General features: G+C 35.1%; 1 protein-coding gene across 1 annotated transcript in view; it reads left to right on the top strand.

Moving 5' to 3' along the window:
* LOC140144722 (cell adhesion molecule DSCAM-like) overlaps positions 1 to 25,704 on the top strand; it is a 50,935-nt gene that overhangs the window by 4,856 nt on the left and 20,375 nt on the right. Inside the window, 5 exon segments of the mRNA XM_072166535.1 lie at positions 14,046 to 14,342; positions 18,344 to 18,616; positions 21,303 to 21,584; positions 23,760 to 23,929; positions 24,713 to 24,833. Coding sequence (XP_072022636.1) covers positions 14,046 to 14,342; positions 18,344 to 18,616; positions 21,303 to 21,584; positions 23,760 to 23,929; positions 24,713 to 24,833 — 1,143 coding nt within the window.

Here is a 25,704-nt window from a genome sequence, read left to right as displayed (position 1 = left end):
TCGTTGTCAGTTAACAATACAGTTGATTGAAATGTATGAGCCAATTGATGACAGGAACCGACCGGAAAACTAAAACTTGGATGTAGCGGGAATCTTTAGATGTAATGTATAATTCAATTATCTCGTCATTTGGTGTGCCATTCACAGTTTTAAGGTATACTAAGAAGTGGCAGTGAATCCTGCAAATTTATCACATTTCACGTTTTATTTTGGTAAAATTTCAAACAGTTGAGACCTTTTATGCTTTCTTCTTTTTTCTTTCAACACGTGTTATTGTGTTATAATGCCGTAGTCTGTCAGATACCTGTCTGTGGTAGCTTGATATGATCAGTTAACATAGATCACATTAAGGAAGAAGTATAACAAATCGACATATCTTAGCCCTAAGGAAAAGAAAGGGAAAAGAAAGACACACACTTAATGAAACGTTTCAGGGAAAAAAAACCCTTATCAGCTCTTCCGAAAACAAAGTCACCTTTATTGTTAAATTCGAGACAGTGATAATAGTATAACATTATTTTAGAATGTTTTAGGAAACTAAATTCCTTTTAGTATCTTTTAAATTGTATATACTATTCTTGTTCACGACTAGAATGTACTTCTAACAGCGGAACAACAGAAACATTACGAAGGTTTTAAAGCTTCATGTTTGATCAACTTCATATAGCGCCAACCCCGAGTTGTTAAATGTTTCAGGCGAATGGGATGGCAGGAACCGTACTCCGTAGTTTCCAGTTTACATAGCCATTTAACTATGCAACTGCAGTGTACCTTTTAATATTAATAGGCCTACATTTGATTTTATTGGAGATGAGCTAAAGTAAACCAATAACCGTATTTATATTTCCATAGGTCATGTGATTCTTGAGTTAAGGCCAATAATATATCAAAACAAACGTGTTGGGCGTTTTTCATGAGCATTTGGATCTCCTTTATAGAACCCATACTATTCCTTTTGTGTGTCAACTTTATTTGTCTCAATATATATGTGAGTGCAAACGCCGCAATGTCATGCTCCCCTCCAACTCGCCTTAAACACAGCACGTCAACAATACATACCGATTACATGTTCAGTCGTGTAATATAGAAAATGTAAGGAAACTTAGTACAGAACAGTGAGTACATGAAAAAGAAACTAAGCAATAAAATGCAAATAATACAATACAATAAATTGACTCTCTCTTTGCGAGTGTCGACGGCAGACGCCCGGGGCAGACGACAACTTTCAAAAATCAAAAATTTCAGAATTATACATTTTCATGACCATATTTGGAATCAGAATGGAAAATGCATTAAAATCAGTGGTTCTTAAGATAGCTCTTGCAATTTTGAGAAAATGTCTCAGAACTTGGGACTTTTTATGTTGAAGCCTATAACTGGCACGCTGAGCATTAAAAAGTGAATAATGTAGTTTTACCACATCGAATAACACATTGATCCTTTTTTTGCGATGTAGAATAAATAAATGTAATTTAAAATCAACTGGATGTAAAATTGCACGAGACAGTCCTGTTCTTACAACGTATATCATAGGTTTAGGCAAATTGATATTTCGTCGAAGTCATTGATTGATGTATTGTTTTAAATGTGAGCAGGCAAGCAGGCAGACAGACATGCCATAATAATGTAAAACGTCTTTCGAAAATCCTGCCTTCCCAAGTAGAAATGTAAGTAGCTGCAAATATACAACATGCACAAAGCAAGTTCTAACTTTTGACTTTGGGTTTATATTGCCAGTCTTCTCAAAATTCATTCCAGAAAAATACAGCACTACTCAACTCAAAATTTTGAATGCTTAGAATGGTGCCAAGTCTTAAAATTTTGGGACTGCAATAAGCATGCAAAAATTGCATATGTTTGACTCATTGTCCCTCAAATTTCAAAATTGCATGCAAGGATTAGGATTTAGTTACATTTCATTGGGCAAAAGAAGACACTATTTTTCAATTCCAAAAAATTAGTACTGTATTTGTCTAGAATCATGAGTACAATAACAACACGAGATATACTACATTTACTCTTTCCTGTCCCAAAGTAACAGAGAGTATCGCCTGGTAGTAAAAAAAGCAGTTACCACGTTGTTACGTGTGAAGGCAGAAATCATCACTCGGCTATTACGTCAATATGAGAGTGCTCGCTCTCAGAAAGATACCTGCCGTGTGTGCAAAGAACCTACTTAGTGGTGACGAATTATAAACCTGGTTGGGATATTCGATGCATTCCCAGAATTCATAGTGCCCAAATACTTTATTACATAATAGACGTAGGTAAAAGCTATGCTATTTTATCTTATCTGTTCCCAATGCGATGACACTTCTGTCACCCTCAAAGAGGTATGAGTTGACGAGACAGGTGCCCTGTTCAATACTTAGCAAATGGCTTGTGGTAATGAGCATCACGATTAACACATCCCTAGAAAAATTAAATCAATTGTCATAAAATGTGTTCCCAAAATCCATGTGTTTTAAAATAAGCTAAAATGATTGCTTACAGAAAGAGAGTGGAATCATCAACATTCTGACATGTCTCTCTGTCTCTATGATGTCTATACTCGTACAAAATAACTACTGTGTAATAGAATCAATCCATTTACATTAGAACAGCACGCACAGTTGATAGAATGAATGAATGATCTTGAATTGCTTAACTGTTAACTCGCTTAGTGACGATATTTCAATTGGATATCATTCTTAAACTTATATAACTACTAGTAGTGAATACCTTACTCAGATTGGTCAGATCTTGTTTGCAATCCTAAATTCAGCAATAGTGATTTAATCATAAGAACCATTCATGTCTATATTGCTGCGCTTACGTGACTTTTGACTTTCTAAATCTGAGTGAAATCAGAACATGGTTTATGTTGAAATACGCAACGGCAAAATATAACCGTAAAACCACCCTGATGGGTATACGAAGTAGTCAGGGATGTAGGCTACACGCAAGAAAAAGAAGCAAAAATCTATCAATTTAAATATTGGAAAAGAAGTTTCTAATGTAACTCGCGAGGCTAAGTTGCAAGGCTCTTAACCAGGAGACTAACATGGGTACTATACTGAAGCAATGTTATCGAATAGTTTAGGGCGCGCCAAACCATGTTATGTGCCATTCAATGGATTGGAAAGGAAAGAGCTATTGATCGTTTTAATGAACTTACCTAAGGGTACTAGCAATGCAATGCGCTGTAACATTTGCACATGGAATAGAAGGTCTATTAGACCTTTTGAAATTTAGAACTTTATGCAAGAAAGTACGTATGTTTTATAGGTTTTGCATAACGTATAAATTGAAGAATGAATGAGTATGTGCTCTACTTTAGATTCGAATTTAAGAACTTGCAAGTGTATATTTACACAATGAGGGGAAATGTGTCAAAAACTGTCAACGGTAATGTCGTTTTACCATATCACAAAGCCCCTTGATGAACATTTTATATAATCAGAAGAATGAGAACTTGAAATATAAAAGAACAGAAGAAGAAGAAAGATAAGAAGAAGTAGTAGTAATAGAGGAAGAAGATGACGAAAAAGAAAAAGAAGAAGAAGAAGAAGAAGGGAGGAGAAGGAGGAGGAGATGATGATAGATTGTATATAATAATGATAAAAGAAGAAGAAGAAAGAGAAGTAAAATAAAAAGAACAAAAGAAGAAGCAGAAGAAGAAGGACAAGAAGGAGAAGGAGAAGCAGGAGGAGGAGAAGAATGAGTACAAGAAAAGAAGAAGACGACGAAGCAGAGGAGCAGAAGAATGAGAAAGAAGAAGGATGAGAAGAAGGAGAAGACGAAGAAGAAGAAGAAAGAAGAAGGAGAAGAAGGAGAAAGGGAAAGACAAGAAGCAAAACAAAGAGAAAGAAGTACAAAAAGGAAAAGAAAAAGGACAAGAAGATGATGATGAAGAAGAAGATGAATAGATGAGGATGAGTAGGCCTAAAATAGGAAGATGCTGATGATTACTAATACACTTGTAAATTGATTTTCACATTACCTACAAAACAGATGTTTAAAAATTAATATCACATCAGTCAAGCCGTAGCCAATCCATTTAAATATCCTAAACACTAAATCAAGTTCACGTAAACCACAAATAATCAAATTATTCCATTATGAAATGCAAATGCTCGTCCCAACTTTGATGTTCACAAATAATCAATCTGGACATACACTCAAATTACACAGGTCATGACCAGAGTGTACAAGTCAGTCAATAAATGTGATTAAGCGATGCATTATTACCCTAGTACAAGCAGGTGGTTACACGAGATGGTTTCTCATTTATCGATAATATTGATCTCATTGGCAGTTGCACTCTGTGAATCTCAAAACTGACTCCTGTCCTGTATTGAAATTAAATCAGCGTTTGGTATCACACCCGGCTGCATGTAAAATGAAAAACTATAAGCATATGAGAAGTTCGCAGAGTTAACCCCATGAGAACTACCTGCCGATTGGCCAAAATGAATATTGTGTCCAATTATGAGCCAATCAAGGAGGGTATTAATAAGATCATTTGCAAATGCAAGTTTGACCATAATTGGCTATTGAAATGAGCATATCAAGATATCAACCAATCATAAATGCTGTTATATGACCAGTAGTACCATAACATTGATCAAAAACCTCATTTATTCATTCATTCTAAGAGAAAGATTTAGATGACCATAAGAAAGTCAAGAAATAGCCTTAACATTAAACCTTGAAACAAAATGTCTGTGTAGTATACTCACAAAATAAAAAAGCATACTTTTTTTTTCAAATGTCAAGAAGCAAAAAGACAAGACAAGAGAATTATTAATATCATTCATAATGTAGTGTCAGTGATCCTAAGGTTAGTAACAGTATTTTGAACAAATATCTCAGGAAGAAGCTAAATATTGCATAGAATTAATATCAAATCCTGATTCTGTGATTATCGCGATATTCAGGTTTTCAATAAATCAAAGTAGCCATAATCAGGTCGATGGAACTTGTGCCTTATTTCTTGAGCTTTCGACACGTACGCCCAATTGGTTAGGATCGTTTACGCATTAGTTAAATTACGTCACATTTGCATGGGAAACTACCAATAGTATAAACAGAAGGGCCCAAATGACAGTAACGATCTAAAATACAAGAAATGTAATCGAAGTGTAACATGCCTGTCAATGACTTTGCTGCTCCAATTTATGCTTAAATTTGTTGCAAAAGTACGAATAGTGGCATTGACTGGAAGATTCTGTAGTGATTGACGTTATTTTGTTGGTACAGAACTCGGAACTCAAGAGCTTAAAACCGTATGTGGAAGTATAGGAACTGTCTACCGTAATACAAACGTATGCCATTTTCTACCCGTCGCCTTGGGCGACTTGACTTACTTTTTGGGTGCAATAATCCAATAACAATTGGTGAAATGTTACTTATGATTTATAAATAACTCTATTACAATTACTTTAAGTCGTTGATTTCAGAAAAATGGTATTTGTGTGGAAAATGTGTCAATATACTTAAAAATAATTATTTCAAGTTGTTATTTTAAGAATCAGAGTTTCCTACTTAAAACCTATAAGTCTGAATACTATTTTATGTCTGTTTCCCCGTCTGTTTCAGAAGCTGAGGGCTTTTAATTAACACCTTCTATGCGAGAATAGATTGAAATGATAGTATGATACTCTCAACAAAGTGTATTTGAATGAAAAGTAGCATTAAACGTTTACTAGTTTTGATCATTCTTTCTGAAATCGAGTATGAAATTGGATCTTCATAACTTGCAACAAGATCAACAGAATATGTAATGGAGTAAGCTTTTCAACTGATTTTGATTGTAAAAATGGGCCATTTCATTTGAAATCCATATGCCCCCCATAGAAGACATGACCTTGATCTTCCACACAGGGAGTGTGAATTTCAAATGGGGTTACCTGAATGGGTGACTCAATTTGAAATCTACACCCCCTGTATAGGAGATTAAGGTCACGTCTTACATAGGGGGGGGGGGGGGTAAGGATTTCAACTGGAATACTAGTATCCCAATGATTCTTCTGCTCTCATTACGCATTCTGAATTAACAGCTACTATACGTGCAATGTGACTTTGGAAGGTTGCATTTTGCTTATCATGTTTGTCACACAGCCAGTGGTCGAATGGCTAGTTCTGAAGCCATTAGCAAAGTGTACTTCGCTACGACACACAAAACTTACTAAGGATTGCCTAATGCTTTTTGCACAGAAATATTTATTTATTGATCCGTTCTAAATGGATGTCAATAAAAAACAAACAAAATAACAACAACAAATAAACAAACAACAGAACCTTCTAAAAATGTTATAGAATTATTACCATTTTCATGTATGGAATACTTTGAAATATATGAAAACTTGCCTAGTGTCGACTGATGTTTTTTCTTGTGATAGTCATCATAGTCTTCACATTATCAAAAATGAGTTCACATTTGTGTGGTGACAAAATTTACCCGTGCGTTGAAAATTAAAGGTGAGTTGGGCTATTCCAGTTGAAATCCATACACCCCCTATGTAAGACATGACCTTAATCTCACACACAGGGTGTGTAGATTTCAAATGGAGTCACCCATTCTGGTAACCCCATTTGAAATTCACATTCTCTGTGTGGAAGATTAAGGTCATGTCTTCCATTGGGGGTGTATGGATTTTAACTGGAGTAGCCCGTTGAATCCTTCTGCGTGTTTATATAAGCTACAGGCTAACTGGTCTACATATGCCATGATAAACTTCTTAAAAATCTATTTATAAACAAACCCTAGGGTTTTGAAAATTTCTATCCAACCAAGGAAGAATTATTACGAGATCGTCCCTTGAGGATAGTTCTATTATAAGGTCGTCCCTAGAGGACGTATTGACATTAGGGGAAAGAAAGAGAGCGCCAGGGGAGAGTTTAGAGAGGAGGACTTGGATCGAACAAATTTAAGCTGGTCCGTTCCATACATTGCTAAACCAATTTGCGATAACTAGCTCAAAAACCTTAACCATTTGGGCATGGGTTGATGTTTAATATCTGCGAAAAGGGGCCAAATTGTCGATAAATATATGCATATGTTAGACGAGACTTGAATTTTACATTATCGTTACTACATATTTGGCTAGAAAACAGATATAATTTAGTATTAATAATACTATTATGTAAAAATACCAGTAGAAAATAATATTTCGAGTTTGCGAGAGTAACGACCGCATTATACAGAAAGCTTCCTACACGCGGTGGCAGGTCGAATAAAGAAATGGGACTAGTCGATCGGTGACTTTAGAAATATCAATGGAATATATTGAAAATATCTAGGGAAGGGGGGATAGCAGGTAATTGCCGGAGCATCAACTTTCATAATGTACTTTTGGAATGCTTATATTACCTTATTTCTTGACATTCTGGGAGCTTAAGGCACTTTCCTTCTTATAGTGGACAGATGTAAAATAGTAAAAATAACACAATTTGTTTACGAAGCCATTAAGAATAAAATCCTGACAAATTTCGACAAAATACGAATTTAATGGAAACATTTATCCATTTTAAACATAAACACAAATTTTAACATGTTGTTTTTGACGGCGATGCCAATTTACCCTGTACAACAGGCGCAATGAACTGTGGCAAAAATATGGCTATAACTTGAAGACACTAATAATTAATAAAAGAAATAATGTCGTGATGCACGAAAACGCAATAATCTGCTAGCTAAGACCAGATGGTCAGAAATTCACTTTATTTTGTTACTGCAATATTATACCCATATAATTGCAAATCTCGTAACAATAGTCCAATTAAAACATTGTTTTATATTAATGAAACGTTCTGACTCATTGTCATGTTTATAAAGAAAACTATCCCAATTTGACCCTTTATTTAAATCTTAACCTGTTTTTCTCGATATCGGTTTACTTATTGTTTTCTTGTGGGCACCTTTTGAAGTAAGAATTTAAATGGAAATATACTCTATGGCTTGGATGTTTGTACCCTACTTTTGACTTCCTCTTAAGTCCATTAGCTGCTCCTCACCACAAGACTTGGCCAGAAGATCATGCAAAAGCCATTGTATAGCATTACTGAGTTCTCGATTTACTTTTATTCTCTGAAATGGCCGCAAACATTCATGTAGAATGTCTAAAAATTCATGAGAAACACTGAACGGGTTGACACTAGAAAGCAAAGACCTTTTTAAGGCACGTGTAAGGCGTTAACAAAATAGACGATGAAGTTTCGCATTTTTAGCCAGAGGCGAAACCAACATGAAACGTTTAATTGGATTGGCTAGATATTAATCCTATCTAGTGTTAGGATTAGCAACCGACAAATGAAATTGCCCGATATGTTGAGCCTTTTGGGTGGTTATTGAATTTTCTGCCCCGTCAATCACTGCTTAGGCGGCAAGTTAAGGGCTGGTGTAAAAAGCTGTGCTTAATTATGGGATCAATAGTTAGATATTGGCAAATGTTGTTATTCTATTGCATTAAGTGTTGGGCTTTAGACCAGAGCAGATGCACATCAGCTTGCATCCACATTGTGCCGAATAAGGGGAGGATATACATTACGGAATGAGCTTTTGAAGGATAATATCGGTGATATAGGAGCTGAAATTTTTAAGAGGATATTTTTATTTGCTTGGTTTGAAAATATTACCGCAGAGTCTCTAATAATAGCACCAATGGAATAGATATCAGTGATTTAATAGCGAATTTCTGACAGAAGTGACAATTTATCTTAGTCTTATCTGGAGATATATGGTATTAACGAGGAGCAACTGAAAGATATATCAAGGAATAAAGCTACCCTTTTGGTGAAATCCTTCGTGCAATTGTGCAACTTTGGAGTGCAGAAATACTGCAATTCAATGTGTGGCAGTACACAATGGTATATAGTCCATTTACAGATGGAAGAGCTTTAATTTTGCTGGATTATTGAGGATGCGATATATCATCTTATCTTTCGAGAGTGCAAATACCTTGTTAAGGAAACATGAAGTTATTCAACTTGTGTATAGTTATTCTGTTCTATGTTATGGAGGATGCATCTTGTTCTCATAGTACAACACCACCGTTGCATTTATACTATGGAATGCCAGGTATTGAGTTGCTTACTGCTTAAACTAATGTAGCTTGTAATAATAATGGAAGAAGTGCATATGCATATAATATAGACGAATCCAATTTCACATTATATCAATGGTAGACATTACTGGGTTCCATCTCACCTGAAATGATCAAATGATGCAGCCTTGGCGGGGATTTTAAACTGCATTCCATCACCCATGATACACGTAGCCAACAGAATGATACCGTGAAAGATCAATTTTTAAGCGTCTTTTATTCACCCAATTGGGCAGTCACAACACCAGTTTGGTGCGGATGGGACCCAGTAATGGCTCAATATATTCTGACCATCACTTGGCTCGTTGGATTCGTCTATACCCTATATTTATCACAGTGCAATTCTACATTTTTATTGGATAAAATCGCAGAATGATTTGGGCAAGATATTCGGTCTGAAATACCAATACCCGGTTGCATAGACCTCATAAAACATGTATTGACGTCTAAGCCATGAGTTATGGAGAAGATGCTTTAGTAATGATATGCAGTTTAAAGTACTTTAAATGACATTCACAGAGTATTAATGGAGTGCTCATCTTAAAATGGGTCAAATTTATACAGGCTCCCGTAATAACTGTGCAAATAATTAATAAGTTGTTTTTGTAATTACCGTTGACACTTCTGGGTTTTACACATGCAATAGTCAGACAGTTAAGCTACGCGTAGAACATACAGGTTAATGGAATTTTGCTGGGAAACACTGGAGAATGACAGAGTAGTCTCCTGTTTAGAATATCTTCATAACGGAATAAACAACATAGTTAACAGGGGAGGCTATACTCCAGAGGACAGAATAACCGGGAGAATAACCAGCATCCCATAACAATAGTACCACTCACTGTATGTACTTATGCAAATAGTTAAAATACTTGTCAAGATTGTTATTTTATTGTTGTTCAACAATACAATTAAAGACTAATTACATAACACGCCAATACTTATTTTATCAATAGAAAGCACATTAACAAGCTCATTTAGTTAGTCGACTGCAGGATGGTCGTAAAGTTGTTTTTTTATTACTACGCACTTACTACTTCCTTGCACTAAGTTGACAACTTCTTGTTTTTAGGATTCAAGAATTGAAAATGCTCTCTATCGAAAATATTCTCTATCGAACTACAAACTAAATCTTGGATGCCTTTATAAACATGATTACTGATTGTGTAATCGAGTAGCTAGCCTGTTTGTATTGTTTCGTTGAGAAACAGCAGTGTTTATATTCCAAATTACTTTTGATAGCATCAATGTTCAAGTATAACAGTAACAACTGTAATATCGACAAAGTATAGAATCTTGTTTACTAGCCGTACCAAGAATGAATTTGTGTTCAGATTCTGATAATGTATCGCTTCTGGATATAACATACCCACTGACTAGACGAGACTGTCATTCAGTACCGTACCTTTCTAAAGGCAATTCAATCTGTATACAGAACCCTTTCTTAATGGAATGTACTGGACACAGTTTCTACAAGTGCATTAGATAAGTCCAATGTAGCCATTTAATCATACCTATTCGAATGATAATGGACAAAATGTGGTATATACGTAACTCGTTACATTACTTTAGATGATAAGGATCAGACAGGCTACTTGTCATTGCTTATACCTAAAAGATTGTGCCGTAATAAGTACATGTAATGCATTAATGTTATTCCTTGATTGACGATGGTGGCGTTGAGTATTAACGTTATCTTCAGGGCATGATAAAATGTCTTAAGTGGGTCGAGCTTCTATCTGTTCCAAGTAATATTATTGTATCGTGTATTGAGTACGTCATAATAAATGTACCTTAGTATTAAGCTGTATGAAAATGATTAGTGACTTTAAGTCTTTAGTGAATAAATACAAAATTCTACATACAAAATCTAATGCGTATGCACCTAATTGTTGAAACTGGGCTGTTGAGCTGATGTATTTAAGTGCTTTCTTTAGAAAGTAACAGAGCTTCCCAGAATTTTCCTACCAATTTTATTGCATAACATGAGAAAAGTTCAGGTAATACAACTGTATGTCGAGAGGTGTAGGGACTTGTCAGTAATACCAAGGATGTATTCTTGTTCAGATTCTGATAATGTATCGCTTCTGGATATAACATACCTATAGTGACACGACGAGACTATGCTTCAGTGCCTTACCTTTCTAAAGGCAATACAATCTGTATACAGAACCCTTTCTTAATGGAATGTACTGGACACAGTTTCTACAAGTGCATCAGATAAGTCCAATGTAGTCATTGAATCATACCTATTCGAATGATAATGGACAAAATGTGGTATATACGTAACTCGTGTCATTACTTTAGATGATACGGATCAGACAAGTTACCTGTCATTGCTTATACCTAAAAGATTGTGCAGTAAATAAGTACATGTAATGCAAAAATGCTCTTTTTTGAATGGCGATAACGTTGAGTATATACGTTATCTTCAGGGCATGATAAAATGTCTTAAGTGGGTCGAGCTTCTATCTATTGCAACTGCAAGCAATGTTATTATATCGTGTATTGAGTATACGTAATAGTAAATGTACCTTCATTAAGCTGTATCAAAATGATTAGTGCCTTTAAGTCTCTAGTAAATAAATACAGGATTCTGCTGATTTGCTGAGCTGATTATTTAAATGCTTTCGTTGGAAAGCAACAGAGATTCCTAGAATTTTCCTACCAATTTTATTGCATAACATGATAAAAGTTCAGGCAATAGTAATAACTGTATGTCGAGATGTGAAGGGACTATATATTTATCAATAATACCAAGGATGTATTCTTGTTCAGATTTTGATAATATATATCGCTTCTGGATACACCATACCTACTGAGTAGACGAGACTATCATTCAGTACCTTACCTTTCTAAAGGCAATTCAATCTGTATACATAACCCATTCTTAATGGAATGTACTGGACACAGTTTCTACAAGTGCATCGGATAAGTCCAATGTTGTCATTGAATCGTAGCTATTCGAATGATAATGGACGAAATGTGCTTTATACGTAACTTGTTCCATTACTTTAGATGATAAGGATCAGACAGGCTACCTGTCATTGCTTATACCTAAAAGATTGTGCAGTAATAAGTACATGTAATGCAAAAATGTTCTTTTTTGAATGGCGATGACTTTGAGTATATACGTAATCTTCAGGGCATGATAAAATATCTTAAGTGGGTCGAGCTTCTATCTACTGCAAGCAATATTATTGTATCGTGTATTGAGTATACGTCATTATAAATGTACCTTAGTATTAAGCTGTATGAAAATGATTAGTGCCTGCAAGTTTCTAGTAAATAAATACAAGATTCTACATATAATTTATAAAATGTAATACGATATGCACTTATAATTGTTGAAATTGAGCTGCTGAACTTACGTTTCTAATGAAAAGTTACAAGATTCAACATTCAAAATGTAATACGATATGCACCTAATTGTTGAAACTGAGCTGTTGAGCTGATGTATTTAAGTGCTTTCTTTGGAAAGCAACAGAGCTTCCCAGAAATGTCCTACCAAGTTTATTGTATAACATGACAAAAGCATGTCGAGAAGTGTAGGGACTATATATTTATCAGTAATACCAATGATGTATTCTTGTTCAGATTCTGATAATGTATCGCTTCTGGATATAACATACCTACTGACAAGGCAAGACTATCATTCAATACCTTACCTTTCTAAAGGCAATTCAATCTTTCTTAATGGAATGTACTGGACATAGTTTCTGCAAGTACATCAGACAAGTCCAATGTAGTCATTTAATCGTATCTATTCGAATGATAATGGACACAATGTGCTATATACGTAACTCGTTGCATTACTTTAGATGATAAGGATCCGACAGGCAACCTGTCATTGCTTATACCTAAAAGATTGTGCAGTAATAAGTACATGCAATGCAAAAATGTTCTTTTTTGAATGGCGATGACGTTGAGCATATACGTTATCTTCAGAGCATGATAAAATGTCTTAAGTGGGTCGAACTTCTATCTGTGACAAGCAATATTATTGTATCGTGTTTTGAGTATACGTCATAGTAAATGTACCTTAGTATTAAGCTGTATGAAAATGATTAGTGCCTGTAAGTCTCTAGTGAATAAATACAAGACTTCAACAATTCAAATGTAATACTTTAATAGTGTTCACTTAATATAATTTGCAGCTCTTTGTAAGATTGGTAATAAAAAGTCATAGAACTTAACGTCCAGTTAGAAGATACAGACTTTCGAATTAACTTATGGATACTAATCATTTTGAAACAAGATGTAGAGAGGTCTCACCTCTTCCAGTATTTGATTTATTTTCAAACTGATGTTTGAACTACTGGATAAATAATCTACACCAAAAACATACTCAGATATTGTAATGATTGTCACAATGCGCAATTGTTCTTAGTATTCTTACATTACAGAAATATTTCCATGTTCCTTTACGACCACAAACAGTACGAAAGGATTTAGAACCAACAATATAAAAGGACTGTTTATATTATAGTCGTCAGTTAAATATAAAATGACCGCAGTCATTAAAGAATCCTCAACGCAAAGTAAAGGTTACAATTACATGTTCGTTGACGGTGCTTTATACAATTCTCGCTGTTCACAATAAGAGGCGCCGCCAGCAGATTTTGCGATGTAATCGTGATGTATCATGGGAAAAGGTCGACATCAAGTATTTTGAAATACGAATATTACCATGCTATTACATAGCAACACGTGACAATATGTAATAGCATGGTAATATTCGTATTGCGCGGACTAAAAATGTCGACGTGTTCCTATGATACATCACGATTATATCGCAAAATGCTGGCGGCGCCCTTATTGGAAATAGCGAGAATTGCTGTACCTAACCATGAAATTGTGTTCGTTAGAGTCTTGCTCAAATTTCCCAAATGCACAACACAAAATGATTTTCTTTTGTATTAATTATACAATAAAATGTCTTTTGTTTTTCTCTTCCAGCCGCTCAACCGATCATCTTATCTCATTTCACCAACAACACCCTGCAACCAGGACCCACAATCCACCTCTCCTGTGTAGTAGCTGGCAACCCATTACCTACAGTAGAATGGTATCGCGATGGTATACTCATTCATCCAATGAAACGCTACGTAACGAATGACGTCATCAATGAAGATGGTGACGTAGTGAGTTATTTGAATATTAGCGGGTTAAGGACTTTGGATGGTGGTGTATTCAGATGTGAAGCTTCTAGTTTAATTGGGAGTGCTTTTCATGAAGACAAAATTAATGTAATTGGTAAGTTTATACAAGGAATATTTATGTTATGTGCTGTTGTAGGTTAAATACCACTAATTAGAGCTGGCAGTACTTGAAAAGAGAGAGGGACTATCTTTTTGCTTGGCATCTGAGAAAGGTGCTTTAAAGTCACTGAAAAATACCAAGCTATATGGCCAAAAATATGAAATGCAGAAATAACATGTTTTCTACCATTATTTTACAGTTTCGACAAAAAGTTTCCACTGCAAAATTTCCCACAATGATAAACTATAAATAAGCTATACGACTGACTGCCCAGTGCCAGAAGTGGGTAAATACAATAGTTGCCATATGTAGCTGTCATGTGCATGAGTACAATATACTGTGTGTAAATTACCAAATGTTCACATGGCAGCTATTGTACTTACCCACTTCTGGCACTGAGTAGTCGATTAGAGCAATAACTTCTACTGATATTTCGTTTTATTTTAACACTCTTTTTGGAATACAATGTTTACGACGCCTTCTATAAATATATAGCTAAATATAAATGTCAGAGCAGAGCAGATGTTGATACAAAGTGTGCTATTCCTGTTAAAATACATACACCCCATATGGAAAACATGACCTTAACCTTGCACACAGCCGTGTGAATATCGAATATGGTATACCTGAATGGGTGATACATTTGAAATCTAGGACACCACGTGTGGGAGATTAAGGTCATGTCTTTCATAGGGAGTATGGATTTCAACTAGAATAGCCCAATGCCTTCGTCAAAGTTGTAGTAAGAAATCAAACAGACAACAGTGTTGTAAATACATTGGCATCGACCTGTTTACGCCTAGTGGCATTTATTTCCAAAAAACGTCAAGTAGTATGGGCGAAGCAGGCAAATCACGATGTTGCAATATATATCTTCTCTCAACGTGATCAGATATTTAGCAGTAGTTTATTTTTGCCCTCAGAAGTAAAAATGTAGTATTTGCAGATGAAGAACAGATCAGATCAAGTCTTTTTTATTGAGATGTTGTTTTATCAAATCTACTCCTAAAGTACGAATGCAATATCTAGCAGAAAATAGAACAATATTGCATTCCTACTTTTAATTGTTCCCATGCAGTAAAATGCAGTATAATGCTAGTAATTAACAAAGCAGGTACTTCGTATTTACTTGTGAGAGTAGATTAGTAGCAGAAATAATGGAGAGAAGAATATGTCTCATGAGTTAGATAAGATTAGCAATTAGAAAGTATGTTGCCCCGTACCCTTTCGTATATTATTTGATAACTAAGCTGCCCCTTGCCTTTGATAATATTAAATTAGATACAATCAAACTGTAGTGACGAGCTTTCTTTCGGATATATTTTAAGAAGTAAACTTCTTTGTTTTGAGGTGATGATCTCACGGTGAAACCTAATTATCCTCTTTCAAGTACATAATGTATCATCGTGTTCTCGTAGGAGAAGAAAGAAAAGAGAGTAGGGCAAATATGTGTTTCAAGATCATACAATTATTGTATAATATATTTAAAGTGAAAAACGTAAAAGGATAATTGAGGTCAGGTCCCATCAAGCACGTTACGTACAGGCTGCAAGATACACTTTGTAACCAAGAACAGGCAATCCACTTTTACGAAAAAAAAGAACATGTTATCAGAAGCAAACGGGGTGTTATTGCAAGGGAAGCACCAACATCTGTATCGATTGACGAATTGTTGATGTTATCTAGGAATGATAATTCAGCCGGTTGCTGCTAAGGCTACGCTTACACTTTTAAGGAATATGCCATCATTCTTACGACACAGTTCATCAACCTCCTTTAAACAATCATATCTGAGCATTTGACCTCATGTCCTGAAGTATGAGTTTTTGTACCCACTACATTAAACGCCATTCTGATAATGCATAATTATTAGGTGAAAGAATATCGTCGTCAAAGATGATAGTGTTAGTGGTGTGATCTAATTTAGATATAGTGGTGTGGTCTAATTTAGATACAGCTGTGTACGTTAACTCAGACACGTGGGTTCTTTTATCTTACGGCTTTTAGTGCTGCCAAATAGGTTTTAACAGTATTGCATTATGTAAGCATTGAGTTGGTGTATAATGTTGTTTATTACAGGGTTATCTGTAATAGAGGTCTTTGCCATTAACAACCTTACAACAACCAATGTTTCTGAACCCGAATGTAATAAATTCGTATTCGGTTTAAGTCCTATAAAGATTAAAGTGACATGCATTTACAAATACATGTCATGTAATCAGTCTCGTTTCTTTAAAACAACAACAAAAAACAAACAAACAAATATAAAAACAATACAAAATTTCAAAAATTATAAAAAAAGGAGGGAAATACGCGTAATGAGGTCAATTTTGACGGGCTCAAATGTATCACGCTCTATGACATCATAAAAAGTGGAGCAATACCCAATTAGACTAATGTACTGAGTAATGACTCCTAGGTAGTAATTTGTCACGGCCATGTTTGTGTGTAAATTAGGAAATCAAAATGCATTGTGGAAAGCTATTATCCGTCCTCCCTGACCCATTCCACGACCGAGGATTCTTATTGGAAAACTGAGTATTTCACCAACCAGCTTTAGGTAATTACTGAAAATTATGTGATACCAACCTGCAACAATAATTTGTTATATTATAAATGTTAATTAGAATTCTTACCTAATTTTTTTCTTCCATTTTATTTTTTCTTATTTGCTTTCGCAGAAAGAAATTTGTGGGGAAATCTCTTTATAAAATCATCGTCGATTGCCTTTAGGTCTTTATAGAATAGAGTCGTGGATTTAGTTCAATAGGCTACAACATGCCTTCACTTTATATTATATTTACGTTTATAGGTGTTGATGGGAAGTGACAGAGCCTTTTCAAAAAATGACCTCCTGAAAGCCCCATTTCATTACTTACGAAAGCTTACTGTAGCGTCTTTAAACTGGACATACGCTTTTTCATTTTCTACATAATACTCTATTTTCCTGTCTGTTTAGGATTCAGAATAGAATCGTCTCGTTTAACAACCACGGGGAAAATTGAGTATTGCAGTCTCGTAACCTATCAAATCAAAACATTAGATTCTAAAGATTATTTGTGACCTGCTGCAACGAAATGAGCATAAAGTCGCAAGTTGGTAGTTTCGAGACATTCTGGCTGACTAAGTTGATGTTCTTTGTTTGCCGCACACCTGTGCAAGCCAGTAGTATGAGCTAGTATGTCCTTCGTGAATGGCCCATTGTGCCCCCATTCACAAAGGACATACAGACATACTTCTGGCTTGAACAGGTGCATGTGAAACAAAGACACCAACGCAGTAGCCAGGGCGTCTCGAAACTATCAACTTGCGACTTTATGCTCATTTCGTGGGAGAAGGTCACATTTAGTCAGTAAGATAGATAAAGCATCGCAATGAATGCGACTTTACACTTTAATATAGCGAGGTCCAGACTTCAATTATTATGAAGAAGTAATGATTATTTGAGATTTCCAGTATATTAGAACCAAAACAATTTCATCTATTTTGTTTGTCGTACAAAGCAGATTACGGTAATCACATTTGATGCAAACATTTAAAGTCCTATTCATTGTCATTTGGTATTTTTAGAAATGAAAAAATTGGCAAAAAACAAACAAAGAAAACAGCAGCATTGACGAAGTTGAAGCCTCATTCAAATACATGTAGCTAATTTATATACTGTACATAAACTACAGATTCATGTAAATGCTTTATTTTGTCTTAAATACACGGCTTTCGGCTGAACCACTAGCAGGCTATGTATAGAATATCGTACAAAAGTACCAACATCTGAATTTTGATGATTTTTACGATCGTCAGCATGAGCCAATCACTGAACTGGCCTTTAATTACTAAGGTCAATGCTTGGAAAATTTGAATAAATGAGTATATTGTCTAACTGAATTTGATACATCAGTTGGACAGGTGAAAACAATGAAAGAACAAAACTGTGTTGAGGTAAATTAAATGCATTGCAGGAAACTCACCATCTAAGTGTTTTAATTTTTATGCAGGTCCTCCATATGTACGTCCACTAGCCAACATCACCGCCATTGCCGAAACCACTCTCTATATCGACTGCCACGTGGTCGGTTATCCTATTCAAACAATCACATGGTACAAGGGCACCAATCCACTACCATCTAATATACGACAAGCTGTGCATAGCAATGGGACGTTATCAATTCGTAGTGTTGAGTCGGGGAGAGACGAGGGCGAGTATAAGTGCGTGGCGTCGAATAGACAAGGGCAGAGTTCATCACAGAGCATGTATTTGGCTGTACGAAGTGAGTATGAACGTAATAATGAGATTGATTAAAGAAACCGGATGTGCAACGATTAAGATGAAGCGTGGTAATATATAAATAGGACGGCTACAAATGATCGGCACAGCAAGAGGAACAATGTATTGGCTATATATTGTACATTTTGACATATGTGACGGATGTATTCAAGTTTTGAACTTCGAAAGTCACCTATCTTGGGGAGAAAGTCACTTTTAATAATATCAAAAAACACAAAAGTATTCTAGTTCTTCTGGAGCTACAAGAAATTTTCAAAACTGAATGTATAATGATGTTAGCTTTCCATAAACAGTGTGCCCTTTTTGAAAAACATTTAGAGGTAAAGTTAAATCTTACTTTAAATTTTAAACTCATACGTCAAACAGAACTGAAAGATTTTGGATTACATTCCCTAAAATTGATACGTGGACCTGGTTTTTTCGTTTTCAAAACATGAAAGAAATATAACGAGATATCGCATTCAGATTAGGTTTCTTATCAAAGAGGCAGCATTCAAAACGTTGTTTCTCGTCTGGAAACAGAACCCGCCGAGTATTGTCTTAAAGTCTTGTGACCCATATATTTAAATCCAGTTGTTCTCTTAGCTATTTTCCATATTTATACCATTATCCAAAAGGCACCAAATGTCGAACAATATATACTTGTATCAAGGGTTTAACATATAGACGCTCTTGGTTTTGAAATTTGAGTTTCAATGATAACTGCATAGTGCCAGAAGTGGGTAACTGAAATAGTTGCCATGTGTAGCCTCTATTTATTAGATGAGTACAATATATTGTGTGTGAATTTCCAATTTTTCACAGGGCAGCTATTTGCATTTACCAACTTCTACTATGTACTAAGCAGTCGTTTTGTTCTATACTTACTGCTTAGCTAAAATAAATCAGGATAATCGTTTGAATGAAAGCATATCACGGAAATTCGATCTTAACATCTTGTCTGATCATCGTCACATTCAGTAGGTAATAGGCCTATGGATAAAATCGCCGCGCCGTGATTTCTTCATACCGACGTATATTTTACTATAAACCGTCAGATATTACTTACACAGTACCTTACGCGATTCGCCGAGCGCGAGACGCTACCATGGCAAAAACGACATTGCACTGCAAATAAATACGAGTAAGTCGCCCTCTATAGTCATTAAAATACAAAGGGGCGGTTTATAGTTATCTACGATTCGCCAGTATGAGAGAATATCAAAAACGAGTACCAGCAAAGAGGCCTAGTTTTTAGAAGCATTATAAACCAAGTACATACATGATAAAATAAAACACGGTGAAATAGGAAATCGAATCTACCACATTCATTTGTTTGAAAGGTTTTGTTCAGGAAAGGAAACTAAAAGAATTTGGGTCGTCATACAATTGCTATATGTATGTCGAGTTTTAACCTTGTTTTGCGAGGCACAAGTGTTTTGGAACATAACCCCGAATGTCATCCTCGAAAATTGGGCAAATCGCACGGTGCATTCCAACTGAGACTGAGAGCATGTGAAGCACAGAGATCTAAAACGAAACGGAAGCGAGGAGCAGTATACCTCAATACACCGTGTACATTGTTTTCCCTAATGTATAGACGCAGGGTGATTTGTCTTTTGTTCTAACTAAAAGACATTTCCTCGTTTAAACCTTTCAGTTTGAAAATAAATTTCCAAAACAATAGTGCGAATTGACGTTATTTATTTGAAACATTGAACACAGTGGCAGTACTTGTTATGTGTATATTTGTTTTACCCAAGGAGAAAAATCTATAGGGTACAATCAATGAAAAACCATAACAAATTCAATACGGCTATAGATGTATATATATTGAAATTTAAAGGAGAATTATCGGGAGGTGTGTCGTGTATGGATAAAACGGCTGGTTTTCCTGGACCAGGAGTTGGAAAGAGAAGGAATCTTTTGAAAGTACAAATGATAGAAGATAATGTTGATGATGAAGATGAAGATAAAGATGAAGATGAAGATGAAGATGAAGATGAAGATGACGAAGAAGAAGAAGAAGAAGAAGAAGAAGAAGATGATGATGATGAAGATGATGAAGTAGAAGATGAAGATGATGAAGATGAAGATGAAGATGAAGATGAAGATGAGGATGAAGATGAAGATGAAGATGAAGATGAAGATGAGAACGATAATGATGATGTTGAAGAAGAAGATGAAGATGATGATGATAAAGAAGATGAATGAAGATGACGATGATGAAGATGAAGGTGAAGATGAAGATGAAGATGAAGATGAAGATGAAGATGAAGATGAAGATGAAGATGATGATGATAGATTGTATATGATAATGATAGTATTAGTTATATATATAATCGGGAACGTTGCAAAATATATCTACATTAATTACTATGGCTCCACCAAAGTATCATGTTTGATACATTTGCTTGGGCGTACGTGTGCTTCCGTTTCACCTTAATGGAAAAATCAAGCATTTATTGATTACAAATTAATTATTTCTCTTGATCAATATCCATACTGGCATGATGGACAAACAATGATAAATGGCACTTTTAACCTTCGAGTAATTAATTATTTAAAATCCTTTCCAAAATATGTATCTCAAACACAAAATTTTTTATTAGTTAATTACTTTAATTTAATATCGTTAAATTATTCGTCTCTGCTGCTTAAACTAAATGTGTGTTGTTCTTAAATTTCAGTACCACCTGAAATCCAACCGATTTCATCTCGGGAGCTTCGTCAAGGAGAACGAACACACCTTCTATGTATCGTATCACGGGGGGACCTACCCCTAACAATTACATGGCTAAAGGATGGGCAACCATTACCCGAAGATTCAGGAATAACTGTACATGGACTAGCAGATTTTAGTAGTTCGTTGTCAATAATGAATGCGTCCCCGATGCATGATGGGAGTTATACTTGCGAGGCCAGTAATCAGGTGGCTACGGTGAATATGACAACTAACTTAGTCGTGTTAGGTAAGTAGAAAACGGTGACACAAAACACCAAATATAATTTAACAGATTTTACAATATTTGTATATTTTCACCTTGAAAATAGTCAATAAATAGGCGAAACATTTTACTTTGGCCTATGTGTCTAAACCTATGAAGTGAACCTGCACCTTCTTTGGTATAGTTGCATGATATGTTTAGTTTGATCAGGTCGTAATCGGCGGGCATTGTTATGCTTTTGCCACTACGCCGAAAAGTATGTAACCGACGTTAACAGTGATATTTTTCATATTGACTTTTAAAAGATCTAAGGTAACATAATGTTATCTTTATCTACAGTAAGCCAAAAAATTAAGGTACCAGTTATGTTCACCCCTGTATATCCTAAATAAAGACAAATAATTATGTCAAAATTAAAACAAGCAGCTAATACCTGAACTCCTTAGCTCTAATTCAAGACCTTATTTGTTGAAATTGGTTGAGAATTAAAGAGATGGTGATCTAAAACCTACTGAAGAGACGAAATCAAAAGTTGCACTTTTGTGTTCTAATCAATGAAAGCATGACGCTAGTTTTAACGTGCTTATCAATGGAAGCACGGCGATAGTTCCCTTGTTTGCGAACGGTTTGTGTACAAATCAATAGCGCATGCAATGGAAGAAACTGCAACTTTTAAATTGGCACCTTCCTTGGGGTTTTGGATCGTCGTGTCTTTATTTCTTGAACAATTTCAACGAATGAGGTCTTAAATTCGAGCTAAAAGATGCAGCTATTGGCTGCTGGTTCCAATTATGGCATATCTGTCTTTGTTTAGGATATACAGGGGGTAAACATAACTGGTAAGCCTACCTTAATTTTTTGGCTTACTGTATACCAATACACGCAAAACTTACCAAAAACAACAATTTTAACCACGTTGAGATAGGAAACACGATGTCAACAATAATTATTGCAAAATATGTAACGAAAGGTATTCAGTAACGGGTAAGTCGAGGTAGTTGTTAACAATTACCAAATATTATTTTAATGAAAGGTATTGCAGGAATTGGTGAGTCAAGTTTGTACCTCTACTTTAAACTTATTTTTAATGAAATAATATACCTGATCCCATCACCCAACGTTTTGGGTGGTTTATACCCTCGTACGATACATACGTGGTAATGCATGTGGACTATATAATTATACCCACCTTACCAGACACAAGATATTGTGTATCAGTAACACGTATATGGCATTATTAACCGGGTTAAGGAACACCATTACACGGGGGCACTTAGAATATGGTGTAATTAACCGCGTTTCAGTAAACACATTTTAAGGGTAACTTGGTTTTTTTTTCAGTTTTGAGTTAACTTGAAGGCCCATTCAGTGCTCCCAGCGAAAGCGTAAAAATAGAATCGTGTATAAATTGCTTAAAAGTGAAGGATAAGTCATTTAAATGAAACATTTGGGAAAAAACCAAAATAAAAAAACAACAAAAAACAAAAAAAACAAAAAGAAAATAACAACAATGTTGAAGCCCCATTCAAATAATAGGTCTGTGTAAATACTATATATTTTGTCTTTAATACACGAGTCTGCCATGTTAGCACATCTGCTACTAACAACAGTGTAAAAAACTGAATTTTTATGATTTTTACGATTTTCCGAATAAGCAAATGGCTGAATAGGCCTGTAAGTTAAGAGAAGCATCAGAACCAGGTAACAAATAAGTTTAAAAAGTATCATCAATTTATGCATGGGTTTAGGATATTACATGTAACTACCTCGATAAGAAAACAAAAATGACATGTTGCGTTTATCGAACGTACTCATAAATACTACTTAGGTTTGGAATCTGATTTCTGGTAAAACTAACTGAGTATAATTATACCCAACTCTCAAAACGGCTTTATGACCAATTTGAACAATGCTCTACGGATGTAATCATCTTCTATCTAAAAATGGGATATTCCAGTTGAAATCCATACACCCCCTATGGAAGACATGACCTAAATCTCCCACACAGGGGGTGTAGATTTCAAATGGAGTCACCCATTCAGGTACCCCTATTTAAAATTCACACACCCTGAAAGGAAGGTCAAGATCATATCTTCCATAGGGGGCGTATGGATTTTAACTGGAATAGCCAAAATGTATGTCACATCCCTTATCTCAAGCATTCATTAAAATACTTTTTTCTTCAACTTACACTTACAGTGCCTCCTAGCTTCTTAGTGCCCCCAGAAGACACGACAGTGGTTATGAACCAAAGCGTACAGATACCATGCCTTGCAGACGGTAGACCTCAACCCTACGTGTTCTGGAAGAAAGCTACAGGGCCGGGGGCATCGAACTACCAGGATCTTCCGATTGATCAGCGATTTCAGGTTGGTGTCTACATAGGAAATAATGACATCATTTTGAACTCACGTTGTAGCTTATTGTGATTTGAGTACGTTAACTCTCTTCACACGGGTGTCGATTGCAGACGACATGTTTCAAATTTTTTTTAAAAATTCAAAAATTTCAGAAATTTAAATTTTTATGACCATATTTGGAATCAGCATGAAAAATGCATTAAAATGAGTACAAACAAGCCTAGTATTGGTTCAGTAGTTCTTAAGATAGCTCTTGATATTTTGAGAAAATATTTCAAAACTTCCTACTTTTTCCTTTGAAGCTTATGGCTAGCACGCAGAGCATTAAAGGTATACGGGATGCCATTATGGAAATCATTGAATGTTGATAGGTATTTCAATTGCATTAAGCTTATGTTGCGTTATCTGATATTTCGCTAATTACATCGTGATGATAGGCCAGGTAGTTATACTTCCTTTATGAATTAAAAATACTAACACCATTTTAGTAATTCTAATTACAAAATAACATGGAATTATACAGGATATTTGCAATTGTGTGCACATTATTAATTTATATCTGTTATAAACAATATGTGACGACTCGAATTGTTTTAAATACCAACGTTATAATAATTGAACATTTTTATTTGATATGATTGAAGTTGGCATTCAAGTGACAGTTTTGTTTTAATATCTGGCTATAACTTTTCTTTGTTCGATATTGTTGGTTGTCTTTATTAACAAAATCATTTTATGTATTGATGTTAAATGCTAAAATAACGTAATTAACTTGCATTGAATAACAAACAGGTGCAACCAAATGGGTCACTTCGAATCTCCGAAGCAGAGAAGAAGGATGAAGGTTTCTATCTCTGCCAAATAGGCAACGATGTCGGGTCCGATAGTAAAACGGCAAAATTAACAGTCTTTAGTAAGTGTTTTCTTGCTTCCATCCATGATTATGAGGTTGAATGAAAATAACGTGTAATTAGGTACGTCCTGACCATATATATATGTCAAAGGTCAGATATTGTCTTTTAGATTCAAATGGGATATACCATTTGAAATCCATATACATATGACAGACATGACCTTATATCTCCAGATTTCAAATGGTGTCATCCATTCTATTCTGGTAACCCTATTTGAAATAGCTTGAAATTAAGGTCATGTCTTCCACAGGGGTGTATTGATTTCGACTGGAATACTCGTATAGCACGTTGCTCACACATTTATTTGCATGGTTGATAAGAACACTCGGGTTTTGGTTTCCCCCCTTCAAGACGGCCCTTACCTGAATATTGATAACATTTATTATAGTTTAAATTCTGTTCAAGTAAATCGCTGTCTGGTTTTCGAATGTGTTGAAGGACCTCTAAACATTGCACAACTCTCTTAAAACCAAAGATTGAACTTAAAAATCAATCTTTGTGTTGAGGGAAAAGTCTAAAATTAGATTGAAAATGCAATGGAATTTAGTTTGAATTTTTAATCTTTAAGACAGATTTCTCAATCTTAATTTGGACTTTTCCCTCATCCCAATCTTTCCATTTAAGGCCAGAGTAATGGAAGACACATTCGTCCACGACCGAATTTGAGATTTTTTGATATTTATCAACACTAAGATGTATTCTTTCACTTGAAACTGATAAAATACAACTTGCTAATATTTATTCGTCTTTTTGCTTGATTTCTTTCACTCTTTTCAACTCTAAAAAGTCACATGGCTCAAGACAGCTTAGTAAATTGGCGGGAAATAATGAGTCAGAAATGCGCGAATGCAAAATATTGTGATTACGCGC

The sequence above is a fragment of the Amphiura filiformis genome, unplaced genomic scaffold (genome assembly GCF_039555335.1).
Source record: "Amphiura filiformis unplaced genomic scaffold, Afil_fr2py scaffold_75, whole genome shotgun sequence".
Lineage (NCBI taxonomy): Eukaryota > Metazoa > Echinodermata > Ophiuroidea > Amphilepidida > Amphiuridae > Amphiura > Amphiura filiformis.
The sequence above is the reverse complement of the archived record's forward strand: the minus strand, read 5'-3'. Positions and strand labels throughout refer to the sequence as shown.